The sequence below is a fragment of the Anoplopoma fimbria genome, chromosome 4 (genome assembly GCF_027596085.1).
Source record: "Anoplopoma fimbria isolate UVic2021 breed Golden Eagle Sablefish chromosome 4, Afim_UVic_2022, whole genome shotgun sequence".
Taxonomy (NCBI): Eukaryota; Metazoa; Chordata; class Actinopteri; order Perciformes; family Anoplopomatidae; genus Anoplopoma; species Anoplopoma fimbria.
Genome location: NC_072452.1, coordinates 24,549,549 through 24,567,373, shown reverse-complemented (window position 1 = coordinate 24,567,373; position 17,825 = coordinate 24,549,549). Strand labels below are relative to the sequence as shown.

General features: G+C 38.0%; 1 protein-coding gene across 1 annotated transcript in view; it reads right to left on the bottom strand.

The window, feature by feature from the left end:
* The window catches only part of ppargc1b (peroxisome proliferator-activated receptor gamma, coactivator 1 beta), a 90,101-nt gene that overhangs the window by 10,914 nt on the left and 61,362 nt on the right, over positions 1–17,825 (bottom strand). Inside the window, exons 2-4 of the mRNA XM_054597187.1 lie at positions 17,607–17,792; positions 13,101–13,301; positions 5,184–5,309 (exon numbers count right to left, since the gene is read on the bottom strand). Coding sequence (XP_054453162.1) covers positions 5,184–5,309; positions 13,101–13,301; positions 17,607–17,792 — 513 coding nt within the window. The remainder of the gene's footprint in view (positions 1–5,183; positions 5,310–13,100; positions 13,302–17,606; positions 17,793–17,825) is intronic.

Sequence of the window (17,825 nt, the reverse complement as noted above, 5' to 3'; positions counted from 1 at the left end):
TTTTTTTCGACATACTATACTATGATTTATTTTTTCGACATACTATACTATGACTTTTTTCGACATACATACTATACTTTTTATGATTTTTTTTTTGGACATACTATACTATGACTTTTTTTCGACACACTATACTATGACTTTTTTTGACATACTATACTATGACATTTTTTCAACATACTATACTATGACTTTTTTATGACTTTCTTTCGACATACTATACTATGACTTTTTTGACATACTATACTATGACTTTTTTATTTTTTTCGACATACTATACTATGATTTTTTTTTTATACTATGATTTATTTTTTCGACATACTATACTATGATTTATTTTTTCGACATACTATACTATGATTTATTTTTTCGACATACTATACTATGATTTTTTTTTCGACATACTATACTATGATTTTTTTTCGACACACTATAATATGACTTTTTTCGACATACTATACTATGACTTTTTTATGACTATTTTTTACTATGACTTTTTTATGACTTTCTTTCGACATACTATAATTTGACTTTTTTTCGACATACTATACTATGACTTTTTTTCGACATACTATACTATACATTTGTTTTCGACATACTATACTATGACTTTTTTCAACATACTATACTATGACTTTTTTTCGACATACTATACTATGATTTATTTTTTTTCGACATACTATACTATGACTTTTTTCAACATACTATACTTTTTTATGACTTTTTTTCGACATACTATACTATGACTTTTTTTCGACATACTATACTATGACTTTTTTATGACTTTTTTTCGACATACTATACTATGACTTTTTTTTTTTTTCGACATACTATAATATGACTTTTTTCGACATACTATACTATGACTTTTTTATTTTTTCGACATACTATACTATGACTTTTTTCGACATACTATACTATGACTTTTTTTCGACATACTATACTATGATTTATTTTTTCGACATACTATGCTATGACTTTTTTCGACATACTATACTATGACTTTTTTTTCGACATACTATACTATGACTTTTTTTGACATACTATATACTATGACATTATTTTCGACATACTATACTATATGACTTTTTTCGACATACTATACTATGACTTTTTTCGACATACTATACTATGATTTTTTTTCGACATACTATATTATGATTTATTTTTTCGACATACTATAATTTGACTTTTTTTCGACATACTATACTATGACTTTTTTTTTTTTCGACATACTATACTATGACTTTTTTTCGACATACTATACTATGATTTTTTTTTTCAACATACTATACTATGATTTTTTTTTCGACATACTATACTATGACTTTTTTTTTCGACATACTATACTATGACTTTTTTCGACATACTATACTATGACTTTTTTTCGACATACTATACTATGATTTTTTTCGACATACTATACTATGATTTTTTTTTATGACATACTATACTATGATTTTTTTCGACATACTATACTATGACTTTTTTCGACATACTATACTATGACTTTTTTCGACATACTATACTATGACTATGATTATTTTTTTTCGACATACTATATGACTTTTATGACTTTTTTTCGACATACTATACTATGACTTTTTTTGACTTTTTTCGACATACTATAATATGACTTTTTTCGACATACTATACTATGATTTTTTTTTCGACATACTATACTATGACTTTTTTCGACATACTATACTATGACTTTTTTTTTCGACATACTATACTATGACTTTTTTTCGACATACTATACTATGACTTTTTTATGACTTTTTTTCGACATACTATACTATGACTTTTTTTCGACATACTATACTATGACTTTTTTTCGACATACTATACTATGACTTTTTTTTCGACATACTATACTATGACTTTTTTTCGACATACTATACTATGATTTATTTTTTCGACATACTATACTATGACTTTTTTCGACATACTATACTATGATTTTTTTTCGACACACTATAATATGACTTTTTTCGACATACTATACTATGACTTTTTTTCGACATACTATAATTTGACTTTTTTCGACATACTATACTATGACTTTTTTTCGACATTTTTTTACTGATACTATGACTTTTTTCGACACACTATAATATGACTTTTTTCGACATACTATACTATGATTTATTTTTTCGACATACTATACTATGACTTTTTTCGACATACTATACTATGACTTTTTTTCGACATACTATACTATGACTTTTTTTCGACATACTATACTATGATTTATTTTTTCGACATACTATACTATGATTTATTTTTTCGACATACTATACTATGACTTTTTTATGACTTTTTTTCGACATACTATACTATGACTTTTTTTCGACATACTATACTATGAATTTTTTTTCGACATACTATACTATGACTTTTTTTCAACATACTATACTATGACTTTTTTTTCGACATACTATACTATGACTTTTTTTCGACATACATACTATGACTTTTTTATGACTTTTTTTCGACATACTATACTATGACTTTTTTTCGACATACTATATGACTTTTTCGACATACTATTTGATTTTTTTTTCGACATACTATACTATGACTTTTTTTTTTTTCGACATACTATAATATGACTTTTTCGACATACTATACTATATATTTTTTTTCGACATACTATACTATGATTTATTTTTTCGACATACTATACTATGACTTTTTTTCGACATACTATACTATGATTTTTTTTTCGACATACTATACTATGATTTTTTTTCAACATACTATACTATGACTTTTTTTTTTTTCGACATACTATACTATGACTTTTTTCGACATACTATTATGATTTTTTTTTCGACATACTATACTATGATTTTTTTTCGACATACTATAATATGACTTTTTTCAACATACTATACTATGACTTTTTTCGACATACTATAATTTGACTTTTTTTCATACATACTATACTATGATTTATTTTTTCGACATACTATACTATGACTTTTTTTCGACATACTATACTATGACTTTTTTTTTCGACATACTATACTATGACTTTTTTTCGACATACTATACTATGACTTTTTTTTTTTTTTCGACATACTATACTATGATTTTTTTCGACATACTATACTATGACTTTTTTTGATTTTTTTTTTCGACATACTATACTATGATTTTTTTTTCGACATACTATACTATGACTTTTTTTTCGACATACTATACTATGACTTTTTTTCGACATACTATACTATGACTTTTTTTTTTCGACATACTATAATTTGACTTTTTTTCGACAACTTATTTCATGATCTCATCACTGTCTACAGTTACTCAAAAGCACAAGAAAAATGAACCACCCAACAAAACAAAAAACAGACTAATGAACACACGGGTGTATCTCCAATTTCCTGCCCTTGATACAGGAACACTGACCACAGAGCAGCATATTCAGCTTACGACTTTGTGAGGGATGAGTCAGTGTGCAGCTGGATGAAATGGCTGATTCTATATTGCTCATACTGAGAGAGAGAGACTGTGATTCACTGTTGCCCCTTTGCCCTGTCAGTCACTACTCCCGCCATCTGCCACAGCAAAGCCACACTAAAACCTCAAACGCACCACACACACACACACACACACACACACACACACACACACACACACACACACAAGGCCATGTTAGGAGGGTACATGATGGAAGCAGGTTTGGCTAATCCCGCCCTGCATCCTATGGGTGTTTTCTATCCTCCTTACTTGAGCCAGAGCAGAGGGCTGTTCACCATGTTTTTTTATGCTCTTACAAGATAAATTACCACTTCAAGCACAATGCTGGCAGCCGTCCAATTACTGCTAAGTCATACAGCAGTGGCCGTTGTAAATGTGCTCCCTTCTCCGACACCACATCTATCACGGGCGGCGGCTGAAGGTCTCTGCAAGCTTGAAGAGTTTTTAGTCTACAATGAGATCTTTCATTTGAAAAAAAAAAGGCTGCTGTTCCTGGTTAGACTTTGCAAAGTTATGCTGTTTTATTATTTTCCTGTGAATGATGTGTAATGATTATCCAAGACCTGTCAGCTTTAGCCAATACGAGTTCCTAAAGGCCAATACTGATGGCTTTTATCTTTGAACGAGAGCCACTGAACTGCCAGTTTTTTCAGTAGTACCATCATCATTAAACCTGTAATTAAACATTGATGCTAAAACTCTGCAGACGGCCAGTGTAATGAAATTACTTCAGGTGGGATTGATGTTATTTAAGGGCCAGATGTTGCAGGTTTTAGATGACTGACACCCAAAAAGCTATCGAGAAAAAAAAATTTCCTCATGCTCAAGCACATTAAACAATAATAATGCTCCATTTGCCTGTTATGAATCAAGGGTTTTCTAAATTTAAGCAATATTATTGTCGCAGTAAGAAGAAATCAATGTTGACTGATGGTAGTAAACGAGATACAAACTTGTACTCTCAATCATCCATCTCAGCACCTCTCCAAAAGAGGTTTTGCAGCCTTCTACGTCACCCTCCATCTTTTGTTTTAAGAGATAGCATCCATTATTTTTATGAGCAAAAGAGAGAAAATATTGGTCGTTTTAAGCATCAGAACAACCAATCACTGCAATTTATCTAGCAAACACTCTTGAATGGACAAAGTAGGAATGATTCGTAATCAAACGCTGACATCTGTTCTATGTAGATGCCTGCAAAACAATACGTTCAGACACCAGTGAGGTACTTCTGCTTTAACTCGTCACCTCAGAGGGGAAGTGATTGGAAAAATCTAATTTTGTTATCTTGCTAAAAATGTCAAAAATATCATAAAAAAGTCATAGTATAGTATGTCGGAAAAAGGTCATAGTATATACAGTAGCAGTCAAAAGTTTGGACACACCTTCTCATTCAACTACTCTGAAGAATGTAAAATATAAAACATATTCTGGTTTGTTGAGCATTTGTTTGTTTACCACATCATTCCATATGTGTTCCTTCATAGTTTGGATGTCTTCAATATTAATCTACAATGTAGAAAAAAATAAAAATAAAAATAAAGACAAACCATTGAATGAGAAGGTGTGTCCAAACTTTTGACTGGTACTGTATGTCATATTAAAGTCCAAGGGAGAGTTTTAAATCATTTTATACTACCACCTACTGTAAACCAGCCAAGTCTACCTAACGACAGGTATTGGTGCCTCACCTTGACCAGGGGTCTGGTCTGCCGAAGGTGCAGGCTTCTGTTGCTATAGCGATGGCCGTGGACTCTGTCTTTGTGTGCGTCGACGGCCGCGGGCACGTTGGGAGGAGTCAGCAGGAGCTTCATCAGCTGGTGAGGAAAGAGGGTAGAATAAATCAGCTGAAGTAGCATCAAACATGTTCAGCACATCTGGATTGATTTAACTCCGTGAGGTGAAATAACAGAGAAAGGACTTTATGTCTTAATGTGAAGAACAAATGTTACCACACGGATAGAAAGTGGGAAATCTTCGAAACTCCAACCCTTGCATTTCAATTTTTAATCTATATTCCGTCAGCTGTTAACTCCCAGCAGATGGATGTTTGTACAAGGGAATAATGTGCAGCGGAGGCCATGAGGTTATGATACTGTACATTCATCACGACGCTGAAGCTGACAGCTACATGGCACATTCACGTTTTCCCATTAAAGAGCCGGATTCGGCCACTTCTCTCTCTATAATAACATGGAATATGACTTCTGCTCCTCAATTTCTCCTCCATCCTAACCGTCCTATCTGTCATTCACTCCGTGGTCACTTCTCATTTCGTTCCAACCCTCTGACACCGATCTCCATCCTCCTTTCCTTTCCTTGAATCCTTATTTCAGCTTCCTCTTTCCTCTTTTGATCCATAAATCTTTGCAACTCGCCATCCCCCTTCCCACTTCATCCATTCTTTCCATCTCTGACCTTTGACAACCATCTTTCCTACTTCTCCTTCTCTCCATCCATCCCCCTTAATGTTGTCTTTCATCTTTCCATACTCTCCTTCCTTCAGATCAAACAGGAAGCCACAGTTAAGACACAGGGAGGAAACAGAACAAACCCCTCTAGAATCCTTTGTAGGGTATTACCTTTCAAATGGATATTAACACAACCGCTCCTCATTCCCTCGCTATCCTTTCATTGCTTTTTTTTTTTCATCATCATCTGTCTATTCATCCATTTATTCCAGTGCCTGGCTTCATGACAGGCCTATCAGCTGATATAAATCAGCTTAGGGAGAAAATCCCCCCACTAAGCTGTGCAGCGTTTGCTCCAGAAGACGACGGTGCAGAAAATACAGATGTGATCGGAAGTGAGGATTGGAGCGGTGGGATATAACATCAGGGCTTCCCAAATGATTTACAGCAAAGAGCCCTGCAGCCAGAGGGCTCAGTTAATGCAACACACCCTCCAAAGACCCCTCCTCTCTTTGGAGACATCAACCATGGTCACCTGAGTGTTACACATCCACCCCTGCTGGGTATTAATACAATTATTGAATATGATTTGGCTATTATGATGAAAGTGAAGGAAAAGGTGATTATAAATGATAAATTCAAGAAAGAATTGACCGTACGCTGCTACTTTATCAAGCTGTCAGAGCTTCATTGGAGCCACACTGTCACTAATTGCACTCAGTGAATAAACATAAATACATTTTGGGAAATAAACAAAAAAGCGATTTCAGAGAGAAGCAGACAAAAGGGTCTACAATGTGCGTTTTGAGGAGATATCCAGTATAAAAATTATACAAAATAAAAATATAGATAAAAATTGAAGCTAGGTAAGGTATGGTTATGTATTAAAATAATATGTTTACTACGGTGCAGTTCATTTTTTAGATTATTCACATTAAATGACGGGACATGAAATATTGCCATATTGCCTTGTTATATAATAGGCCATTCCGATGAATATAAAGTCATTAATGGAGCCAAAAAATCTTTAAATACTGTATATATCAAACCTGCTGACTCACCTCTAGTTCATCTTTATATTGGGGACTATATATATCTGAGACAGGCTCTTAAAACCACTCTCTATGTTGGCATACGTTTATGGTAAAGCACTGTGAAACATTAAAGAGAGGAAAGTTGAATCAAACTGACTAAAAATATACTTCTCCGAAACAGATACAAGACACTATGGTTTATAACAGCGGTTGTTTGTCTACTGATAATTCTCCAGGGGTCAAAGTTCAACACACATTATCATTGTATCTCACTGTAATGCTTTAATGAGTACAACCTCAGAGCTGGCTGTGACCTCAGAATACTATCTGGGTCAAATGACTGACAGGCTGATCGGCTGCATCGCTAACGCTACCGCTACCGCTAACGACACCGCGGCCCTCAGAGGTCGATGCCAACTTGGCTCAGAGCGCCCGATGATGCTCCTCTGAGAGTCCCATTGAGGGAAGTGAAGAGGAGACTGAAGGTTGGTGTCTGTGTGAAACACTGAAAGCCCTCCAGCCCCCCACCCACCACCACCACCCAACCACCACCAGCCAACCGGTCCGGGCCCCTCAAACACTCTACTCTACTCTGGAAGCCTTCCAGAACTCCACTGGCAGCATCAATGCAGGCCTTGTTCAGTGGTGGGACACACACATAGTGGGACACACACACACACACACACACACACACACACACACACACACACACACACACACACACACACACACACACACACATATATATAGAGAAGGCTGAGTCGTATTTGCAGAGAATGTAATACAGATGCCTCCATACAGAGCATGAGGATCATGTCTTGTGAACTTTATAATTATCAAATCCATCATCATGAAGAAATTCCCTTCAGGCGTTCCTTTGATACTGCATGCAATAAACAGACGGACCAGCCAAAAATGCCGCTGACCGAGACCGAGAGGGATAACAATTTGAATTAATTTATAAATTAACATTAATATTATCTATCTGTGATTACTTTGTTATTAGCAAGACTAAAGTTTTTCTAAGTTTTCTAGGCTTTTAAATACATCTACATGTATGAGAGATTAATAATTAAATTAATTAAATCTGATTTATTACAAAGCAATACAAAAATAATATATTGTAATTAAATCAAAATTGAAATAATACATAAAAAAAATGGTGATACATAAATAGTGGACATCTTTAAATTGAATCCAATCAAGCTAATAAAATATCAAACAGATTGTTTGGTGGGTGACACACACACACACACACACACACACAAACCCAAACACACACACACTCACACACACACACACACACACACACACACACACACACGCTGCAGTATCCTCTCCCACCAGTAGAGGGCAGTGAAACACTCAGGCAAGAACACATGAGTGACAGCAGTCATGTGACAGTAAACCACTCAACGGATAGAATAGGGGATGGAGAACACACACACACACACACACACACACACACACACACACACACACACACACACACACACACACACACACACACACACACACACACACACATCTGGCGGCTTCAGTAGAGTAAACAGCATAATGTCATTACACAAGGCTTTTCTGTGTGAGTGGATATGAATGTTAGGTTGCTATTTTCTGCCACTGATAGTAAACAAAATGGAAAAGCTACGACGCAGAACGATATGATTCATATACGGGGAAGATAAATATTCTGCTTTCTGTCAGAGGATGGAAATACTGGAGATGTTGCATTTCAGATAAGTGACTTTAAAAATAGATCTTAAGAGGTAGATTTTTTTTTTTTTTCTTGACAGACATTAATGACCCAGGCAGGAAACGAAAAACACAGCGTCATGGAAGAGAGCAGATATAAATATAGGTACTTATAGCTGAGTAAACATCAATTAACGGTGTGAACAGTTGGGTATTACTACAGTTAAGTGGCTGCTACAGGTGAATAGTACACGCAGTAGTACTGTTGTTACAGAACATGGCGCTCCATGAGTTCACAATGAGGAAATCTGAAACTCTAGAAATGGCACTAATTGGTCAATCAATTCTCTAATTCAGATTTTGTTTCATCAATGCTTTTTTGGTTGAAGCAGGGGGAAAAAAATACTTTTCCTGCTCTTCATAGAAACAGTAGTACTTCTCATCAGTGTTTCTGACATGATAATGATCTCCTGCAGCTAAAAAAACTTTAAAAACTCTGAATCCCTCAAAGCGATCGGAGGCCTGACTCGTCGTGCTATAGTCACAAACTTCCTGCCTGGAGGCAACGAGACGATGCCCTGAGGGAAATGACTTCAGAGCAACGACAGAAATAGAAGTGGAGGTGTAGTAGTAGCCTGACAGCAGTAGTAGTAATAGTAGTAGTAGTATGTGGTAGCGTGACAGCAAAAAGGTGTGTGTGTGTGTGTGTGTGTGTGTGTGTGTGTGTGTGTGTGTGTGTGTGTGTGTGTGTGTGTGTGTGTGTGTGTGTGTGTGTGTGTGTGTGTGTGTGAGTAAACTTTTGGAAGAGCGCGTTATCTTGCCAGCTGTCAGGAGGAATGAAGCAACAAGCGGTTGACTGAGCGCTGTGTGTCTGGGGATAGAGGAGACTTTTTTTTTTAAATCTTTTTTTAAGTTACAGTATTCGAGGAAATACAAGCTGGAGTGACACGTGCAGTGATGGAGCAAGAAAAAGCACGAGTTGCTCATGCAGCAATGAAAATGCAGGATAAGTCACTGGCGTTTAACCTGCAGTGGTGATCACCAAGATGAGCACACGCTAACAGTTAGGTTGAAGATTTGTCTCATATTTAAGCAGAAAAAGCTAAAAACAGAAACTAAGAAGAGAATGGAGACCCTTTGATGCAGCTGCAGTGTTTATCAAATGTGGATCTCAATATCATCATTATTAAGTGTGTTTTATTTTATGTATTCTTTCTATTTTATTTAATCTTATTCCCCTTGTATTTAAGTTCATTCTATGTCTATCTCCCCTAATTTTAGAGCACTCTGTTTTGCGTTTCTTGTATGAAAAGTGCACTAAAAGTAAATTGCATTATTATAATTATTATCATCAAGCTGGAAACTGGATTTATACCCCTGAAGTGAGCTCTCAGTAAACTCAATCAGCTCTACTTCAGTATAGAGAAGAAACAAAGCACCGTCACTGACAGAGAAAGGGTCTATTTTTGGCAACGTCTCCTCAGTATATAAATATATATATATATATATATATATATATATACCATCAACTACCCAGCAGAACCGACCGCCTCTCATGTGACCTTCAGCGTCTTTCCCCACTAGATGGAGACTGAGAGAAAACTGGCGGGCGTAACTGATTAACCGACCTACACTCATTGTTATTTTGACACAAGGTTGACTGATAACCGATGAATGCTGAAGGTGAAAAGGAGAGCAGGGCGGTCATGTGCACGGGCAGGGCACTATGTTTTTATGTTTTGCAACACAACAGCTAAGACGATGGCATCTGTTGGCTCGACCTCTCCGCTGACCCGTTGGTTTTGGACCAAACAAAAACCTTCCGTGGCATTTAACGGCAACAAAGCCGGTTCTGTGTCGCTGCGTCGTGTTTGCTGTTGCTGCTCCAGCATTGTGGAAGACACACTATCGCTGAAGGCTTGGCTTCTTTTTGGCTTCTTTTTGGCTTCTTCAACTGCCAAACCCTTACTCAACTATCTAAGGTCATTAAAGTCATCATCATTTCCACCCATTTGGAAGGAATGCCCTTTGCTCTAGTCAATTTTCTCTCCGATGCCAGATTTTGCAATGCTGTCAACAGCGGTAGTGCATTCTTCATAAAAATTAGGAAATGGTCAAATATGACACATGATACCAGTTCCTTCAAGTCCGTAAGAAACGGATCATAGTGACTTAGCTATATATTCAAAATCTAAATGTAAAAATCACAACTAATAAATAATAAATAATAAATCTACCAGTAGATTACAAAGGAAGTATACTTTTACAAGTTCAATCAAATCTAAGCTCTGTGTACGTACTTACGTTAGCTTAATACTAATGTTGGCATGCTAACAAAGTAAAGCTGAGGCTGATATGAATGTCATTGGTTTCGTCATAAACCAAAGTATTAATGGTTTTATAAAAAGTCAAGGGATCACAAAATTAATCACAATTCTTCCTTAGATGAACGTAAATATCTGTACCGGATTACGTAGCAAACCAACTTTTTACTCATAAACAGACATGTAGAAAAGTCGGCGGATCACCAGAGTCTTTAGAATTCATCCTCTGGCCACCAGGGACATTTACACCAAATGTCATAGAAATTCATCCAATATTTAAGTATTTCTGGACAAAATGTTGTTACCGACTGACAGACATCGTCTTCCCCACAGACACACAGCTAGCCTGGTTAAGAAATCTTAACTTTTACATCTTTTTGACGTATAAATACTTCAGGAATAGAAGTTCTTGCTCCTCTCTACTTCAATTCATCAATCATCAGACAGTTTAGTTCCAGCTATGAGAGGTGGTCCTTTTGAGTCCTGCCGTTCACTTAGTTTTCTCTCTAGAAGCTAAACTATTATACTGCACATCCAACCTTTCATTGTCGAGCTTCACAAACGTCCTCCGACTTCACTCACTGACCTTTTTATTTATCGTACAACTCGCTGTGTAATTTACGGCCGTGCAGCTTCGGTGAGTATTAACACTTTTAGGTATTCAACCAAACAATAGCATCTTTGTACACTACTGTTAAATCAGAGCGCACAAGAAAAAAGAAAACCTGCGAGCAGCTCCTCCTTTTTTTTTTGCTTTGAAATTTAAGTCAAATTGAGGAAACGGGCTGAATTCATCTTGACAAGTGCAATAAGGCTGCATATCAGCAGTAATCACAAGTCATTTATCGCAGCCAAATAGCTTCCTGCTTCAATTAAGCTCCAGAGCCGAGGGGGAAAAGTAGGCCACAATATTCAGTGTTAAAGGGAGACAGCGATTTGTTGTTCCTGTGTGATGAGGTGGAGGTTTAGTGTTAGTGTTTAGACGTGCTTTAGGTGCAGGCAGGGGATGATAACAGGGGGGTTACTGGGTACAGAGGGAGGAGGGAAAAACAAGTTTTTTTTGTTTCCCTGGAAGTCTAGTTCAGGGAAACGATGGAGGGGCCCAGAGAGAGAGAGAGAGAGAGAGAGAGAGGGGGAGAGAGAGAGGCATCCAGCAGGTCTGTGTGAAAAGAGAGAGGGGGAGGGATGGGGATGAAAACAAGCAAACACATAAAAGTCAAGCATGTGTTGGAAGAGCACATACATGTTTGGATTACTAAACTTTTAATCCTGATCCTAAACCCTGATCCAGATCTGAAAGGAAAAGTTACAGTCTTTCAAAACGAGTCTTCGTAGCTCCGTAGCTTTTAACATGTTCTCACCAAAGTATGGGAACATGATAACATCATTACATAAGTTTAATTTAACTTGTGCAAAAAACCTTAAAAATACGTCTAACCTACGTCTTTTAATCTTTGCTCAAAACCAAATTGAATTCCTACATAAACTCTTTGAATAAGAATCTGTAATGTGTCCTCAGTCCTAAAGGATTTTGCACTTTCCCTCTATTCTTGGAAGGACACCCGGGCATTAAAAACACAGAAACACACACACACACACACACACACACACACACACACACACACACACACACACACACACACACACACACACACACACACACACAGAAACAGGACTGGATGAAAGGTCACAGCGGGCCTCATGCGTCCCTCCCTCTGTTTTCCTGGAGTTGAAGGCAGACTTTGAACCTCGCGGACCCAACGGGGAAACATCAAGGTTAGCAAAATGCGACACAGATTAAGATACTGGGGGGGGGGAAAAAAAAGAGAGCGCATGGGAAAGGAGAGGTGGGGGGTGAGAGAGGGTGGAGGCGATGGTGTTTTGAAGCATGTATGAAAGGCTCCACTTCAACAGGCGACTTTATGATTTGAAGATTACTGACAGAGGAGAAACATGAAGATATCTGAGGAGAGGATGTCAAGTTCTTAAAGGGGGTAAATGTTCAGATGTGGGTTGAAAAGGTGAGTTCAGGGACCCTCAGGAAAAATGAGTGAAATGAGGTTTCTCCTCTTAATGTTACATCAAAAACAATTGGTTAAAGAAATAGAAAAAGCCCCCGTCTGGAGGAAGTATGGAGGTGTTCTTACTAGAGATGGGTCGTCCGTCTCGGACCCCATGGACTGGCTGAAGTCCTCGGCGCTGAGGGGAAGATTGTCCTCCTCTTCGTCCTCCTGGCAGGGCTCCCCCCCGAGGGCGGGGAAGACGGAGAGCCCGCCCACCTCGGCGTCCACCATGCCATCCAAGCTGTCGGTCAGAGCGGCGAGCAGGGCCGCGTTCTCCTCTTCAATCTGGAGAAGAGAGAGAAGAAGAGATGTGTGAGAAGAAGTTCAGCACATTGAAACTAACCAACAACACAAAACCTGCTCTAGTCGCTCCTGTCACATTTCTCTCTCTGTAGCCTTGATTTTCACTGCAATATAAAAGTCCTGCACCTTTATGGACACATCACAACCATGGCTGGAAGCAGAGAGAATGACGTTTGTGTGCTATAACACAGTTACAATGCCATAAATCTTAAAAAAGAAGAAAATTGGAAATTGAATTTGTTTGATACTTCATTTTACAAAAAAAGGCCACAAGTGTAAGCAATGTTGGAAAAGAAAACGAAGTTCCATGTGCTATAAATATTGATCTATTCATATTTTTTACAACCTCTACTTACAGCCTCTCTCTCCGCTCTGTTCAGCAGACTGCAGTTCAGTCAAAGTTTCACTCAATTGTTGTCACGAGACTTCCTAGGAGCACTAAGGAGCTCAGAATTGTATGTTTTACAGAATCTAGTTAAAGCAAACAGTTTATTTTAAGCAAAATTTAAAATGAGAAATGTAGAATGAAATGTTTTTGAGGAAATATCACATTTTTTTTAAGCTTAGCTTTTTTTGGTTTTTCGAGGGCCGTCAGAAAAATGAAAACGTGATGATAATTCTGACATCCACTCACAATGACAATAATTCATTTGTCATTTCGTACATTTCCCAGAAGTCAACACTTTATGTAAGCAGCTTTAACTTGTTGCTCTCGGCTGTTGTTACATATACGAGTAAACATAACTACCAGGAGATTTTCCAGGGGAAGAAAAGCTTTTACTTATAACCCAAAACACCTGTGACTGCATTGCATTCTGGTCTAATTCCTCTGATTCTTCACTGTGTGATTGTTGAACGTCAGAAGCTACTACTAGAAACTATGATAACTATCCTCTGACAGATTTCTATTCTGTATTTACAACTGGAAATATTTCAGATAGAAAAAAAGTATTTGGAAGCTCGGTGTCATTGCTGATTCTCTCTCCTCCATCTTCCTCCTTCATTCACTCCAATCAGCTGCTGTCTAAAGTCCATTCTTGCCTCTTTTTCTGTTTTATCTATTAACAAAGTCAAGGTGTTGTAATCTGACCCTTGACCTCATTAGAAAGGACACTACACATTAAAATAAGGAAGGATAAAAATCAACCACTTGGCCCTGTGTGTTTGACTCTCGACTATCTTGGTTTCTAACGATGGTGTAAAAAAATCCCAAGTGTGAAAATGGTTACATTTGAAGACACGCAGCATAAAAATATTGTTTATCTGTAATTTCAGTGCAAAGAATTTCCCCCCCGTCATCCCGTCATCCACGCGGTTGTTTACTGTGATGGAGCTGCCATCTTGCTGAGAGCAGAGTCTGGTGGAGAGGTGATAGCACGGCTGGCCTACGGGAAGCCACCGAGCTCCATTCATCTGTCTCCGTCTTTTATCATCCAGCTCCATCTCCCGGCTGCCAAACCATTTATTATTTAATTTATTCTCTGTCTCACGGCCTCGCTGCCTCGCTTCCTCTCCTCGCTGGGTGCTTTAATTTAGACTTTGAAATTCTCCACAGGATGTCAAACACCTCGTCGTGAGGTAGATTTAAAGTTACACTCTGCAGCGGTATAAATTATGCTTTTCCTGATAATAATAGTTGTCTTTGGTTTCAATATTTCTTTCTTTTGGAATCTAACCTCTGATCCGTGGTTTTAAAATACTTTAGTTTGATATTTCTTCATAGAAAAATGTTCTTTCTATTTAAAATGTAAAGTTTAATATCATAATCACAGATGTTTCAGCAGCATTACCAGTATATCTGTACATTCAAAGGCACTCATGGATATTTCCTGATTACAATAACTAGATTAGAGAGATAATAATTAGATTTCCTGGGTATTAATCTGATTCCTCAGTGAGTGATACAGAAACAGAGAGACAGAGAAGGTAACATCAATGACAGATATCAGAAGACATAACATATATTGATATATTTGACCGTGTAGATGCCTTTACATCATTATTATTGTTATTTAAGTAATATATAACATTTGTAACTAAATCAATTTCTCCTCTCCAAGGTTAAATGAAGCCTTTCCTCACACGAGCATCGATCAATCCCACCCTGACATGGGATTAGATTCCGATACGCTCCTGTAAATAAGTGGAGTATCGTTGGACAGCAGAGAGACGGAGACATTAGGGGGCTTGATCTGTCGGCTTATCACTCTATTCATTACAGCCTGTTTATGACCGAACGCCATCTCACCGTCTGGCACTGCTGTATTAGTCTGATCAATAGGGTATTGGCAAAAATATAATACGCCGGGTTCGGTGGGTGGCAGAGGAAGAGAAAGATGAGACTGTGAACTGTGATGCAAAGGACAGTTACAAGTGAGAAATAAAGGAGATAAATGTTTGGAATCATGTCAAAATGTGAAGAAAAAAGACGGAGAAAGTGAAAAGAGAAACTATGAAAATGGAAAATGTAAGGGTGAAAGATAAAGAGAGTCAGATAAAGTAAAAAAAAAGAAAAAGAAAGTTCAGTAAAGAAAGGAAGTAAAATGGAGAGGGGGAAAATAGAGCGAGAACGAAAAGAGAGATCAACAAAGAGACAAGAGCACAGAGAATGAAAAAGTTAAAAAAGTATTTGAGAGAGGAAGAAGGTGGACAATAAAGAGCTAAATGCATCCGTTTCCATGTTGTGTCTTCTCTTCCTCCGGTGATGTCAGTAGCAGATGACGTGTTTTGTTGTTGCATCTTTCTCACAAACAGTACTCCGTCATTACCAATAAGCATTACTGTTAATGCAGTACTGTGAGTCCGGTCTGAGAGGCCAACTGCGTCTTTTAAGTCTCGCGAAAGACAGCAGGAAGACAAACAGTCAGTCGGGCGTCGGCCTAATGGGGGATCGAAGCAAGAATAAAGAGAGTGGAGACAGAGACGGTCTGTGTTTACTTCACCTGCATTCCCATCATGTCTTCCCTGTCTTCATTTAACCAATACTCTGCGGTGCATTGCAGCATCAGAGCAATTTCCACCGGCAGAGCGGCGTTACATAGCCGACGATCTGGACCTAAATGCTACTTTATCTCTTTGTTGTCCCATTTTTTTATTCTCAAGATGCGCTCAATTTATCCTCTGTAATGGGAGCTGGCACTGGAAACCTACAGACAATCAATGTTGGAGGGGTTTTGCTTTTAGATAGAGACAAACTAAAAAGGTATTCCCTGAATTCATCCGGCAAAGGCACCTGATACCGGGGGCCTCTGGGTTTTCATTGGCCCCTGTAGGAGCATCGGGGGCAGATTGAAAACCTGATGGACTGCCTCCATCATCATGTTACACACAGCGTAGCTGGGAATACCTTGGCAGCGTCCTCTGAGACGTGCTGCACATTTCAGCACGGGGATCGGGTTTTTTTTGACGGTGAAGGAAACTTTGTCTCCTCGGTGCCCCAGATTCAATGTGCTAAAGAGCAAATCGACGGAATCGAGTTGCTAGGCAACAGCTTGGGTCTGTGTCCATTTTCCTGTCAGCAGATGCCATTGACATGAACTACGACGGGAAATAAACTGAGACACATTTAGAACGTTCACCAACTGTGAATATTCGTCTCTCTTCGTAGTACTTTGTGAAATAACTCTGGTCTTAATAAATAAATACTCATACTAATAACTTTTGCTTGTAATAATAAAGATGTCCAATTGTGCCGACTTAAATGCCCTTAAATCTGAAGCCATCAGGAGTTACATTTGTGATGGAGGTTCTTTTCTAAGCAAGCGATTTGTTTGTGCCTTTAACTTTGTACATGTGCTCGTCACATCTTTTTCAACAGTTTCTCAGCAAAACAAAAGCCTGTCACTCAATCCACTGATCAATATATTCATTTTAACAAATGTAATGATAACAGCATGGCTACCACCATTAGACTTGGAAGGATCTAGCTGCACTTGACAGGTGGACAGTAGGACAAAGTGCAGGACTCTGGTTGGATGAAAGGAGATGGAATCTGTGTTTACATCATGATGCTTGGTGTTCAAACACAGTCATCAAAGTTGATGGCAAATCTTTTCCTCATGTTGAATTGTTAATGTGAAGAGGTCAGCCATAATATCTGTCCAGAGAAATGTTTTCGTTCCTTATGATGCAAATTCATAAATGCAGGAATGTACTACTAAAAGGTTTTGTTAATGACAATAAATGATCCTTGAATCCTTGATGATGTATTTCAGAGAGAAAGAGTCTGCATATATTTGTGATGCATTACGTTGGCGTCCCACAGCCGAGCAGCTGTAGAAGCCTCACCTCAAAGAGCTCATCCGGCGTACTGTAGTGGATGGAGGTCGGCGACGTGTCCGCCGGCTGGTCGTTGCACCACTGAAGCTCGCTGAGACAGTTGACGCTGTCGAAGTCGCTGGTGTCCAGCTGGGATAGGTCGATGTCCGGGAAGTCAGTGTCCAAACGGTCCGAACACACCTCCTCCTCCCCATACTGAAGATGGAAAAAGAGAGGGGGAAAGGTCAC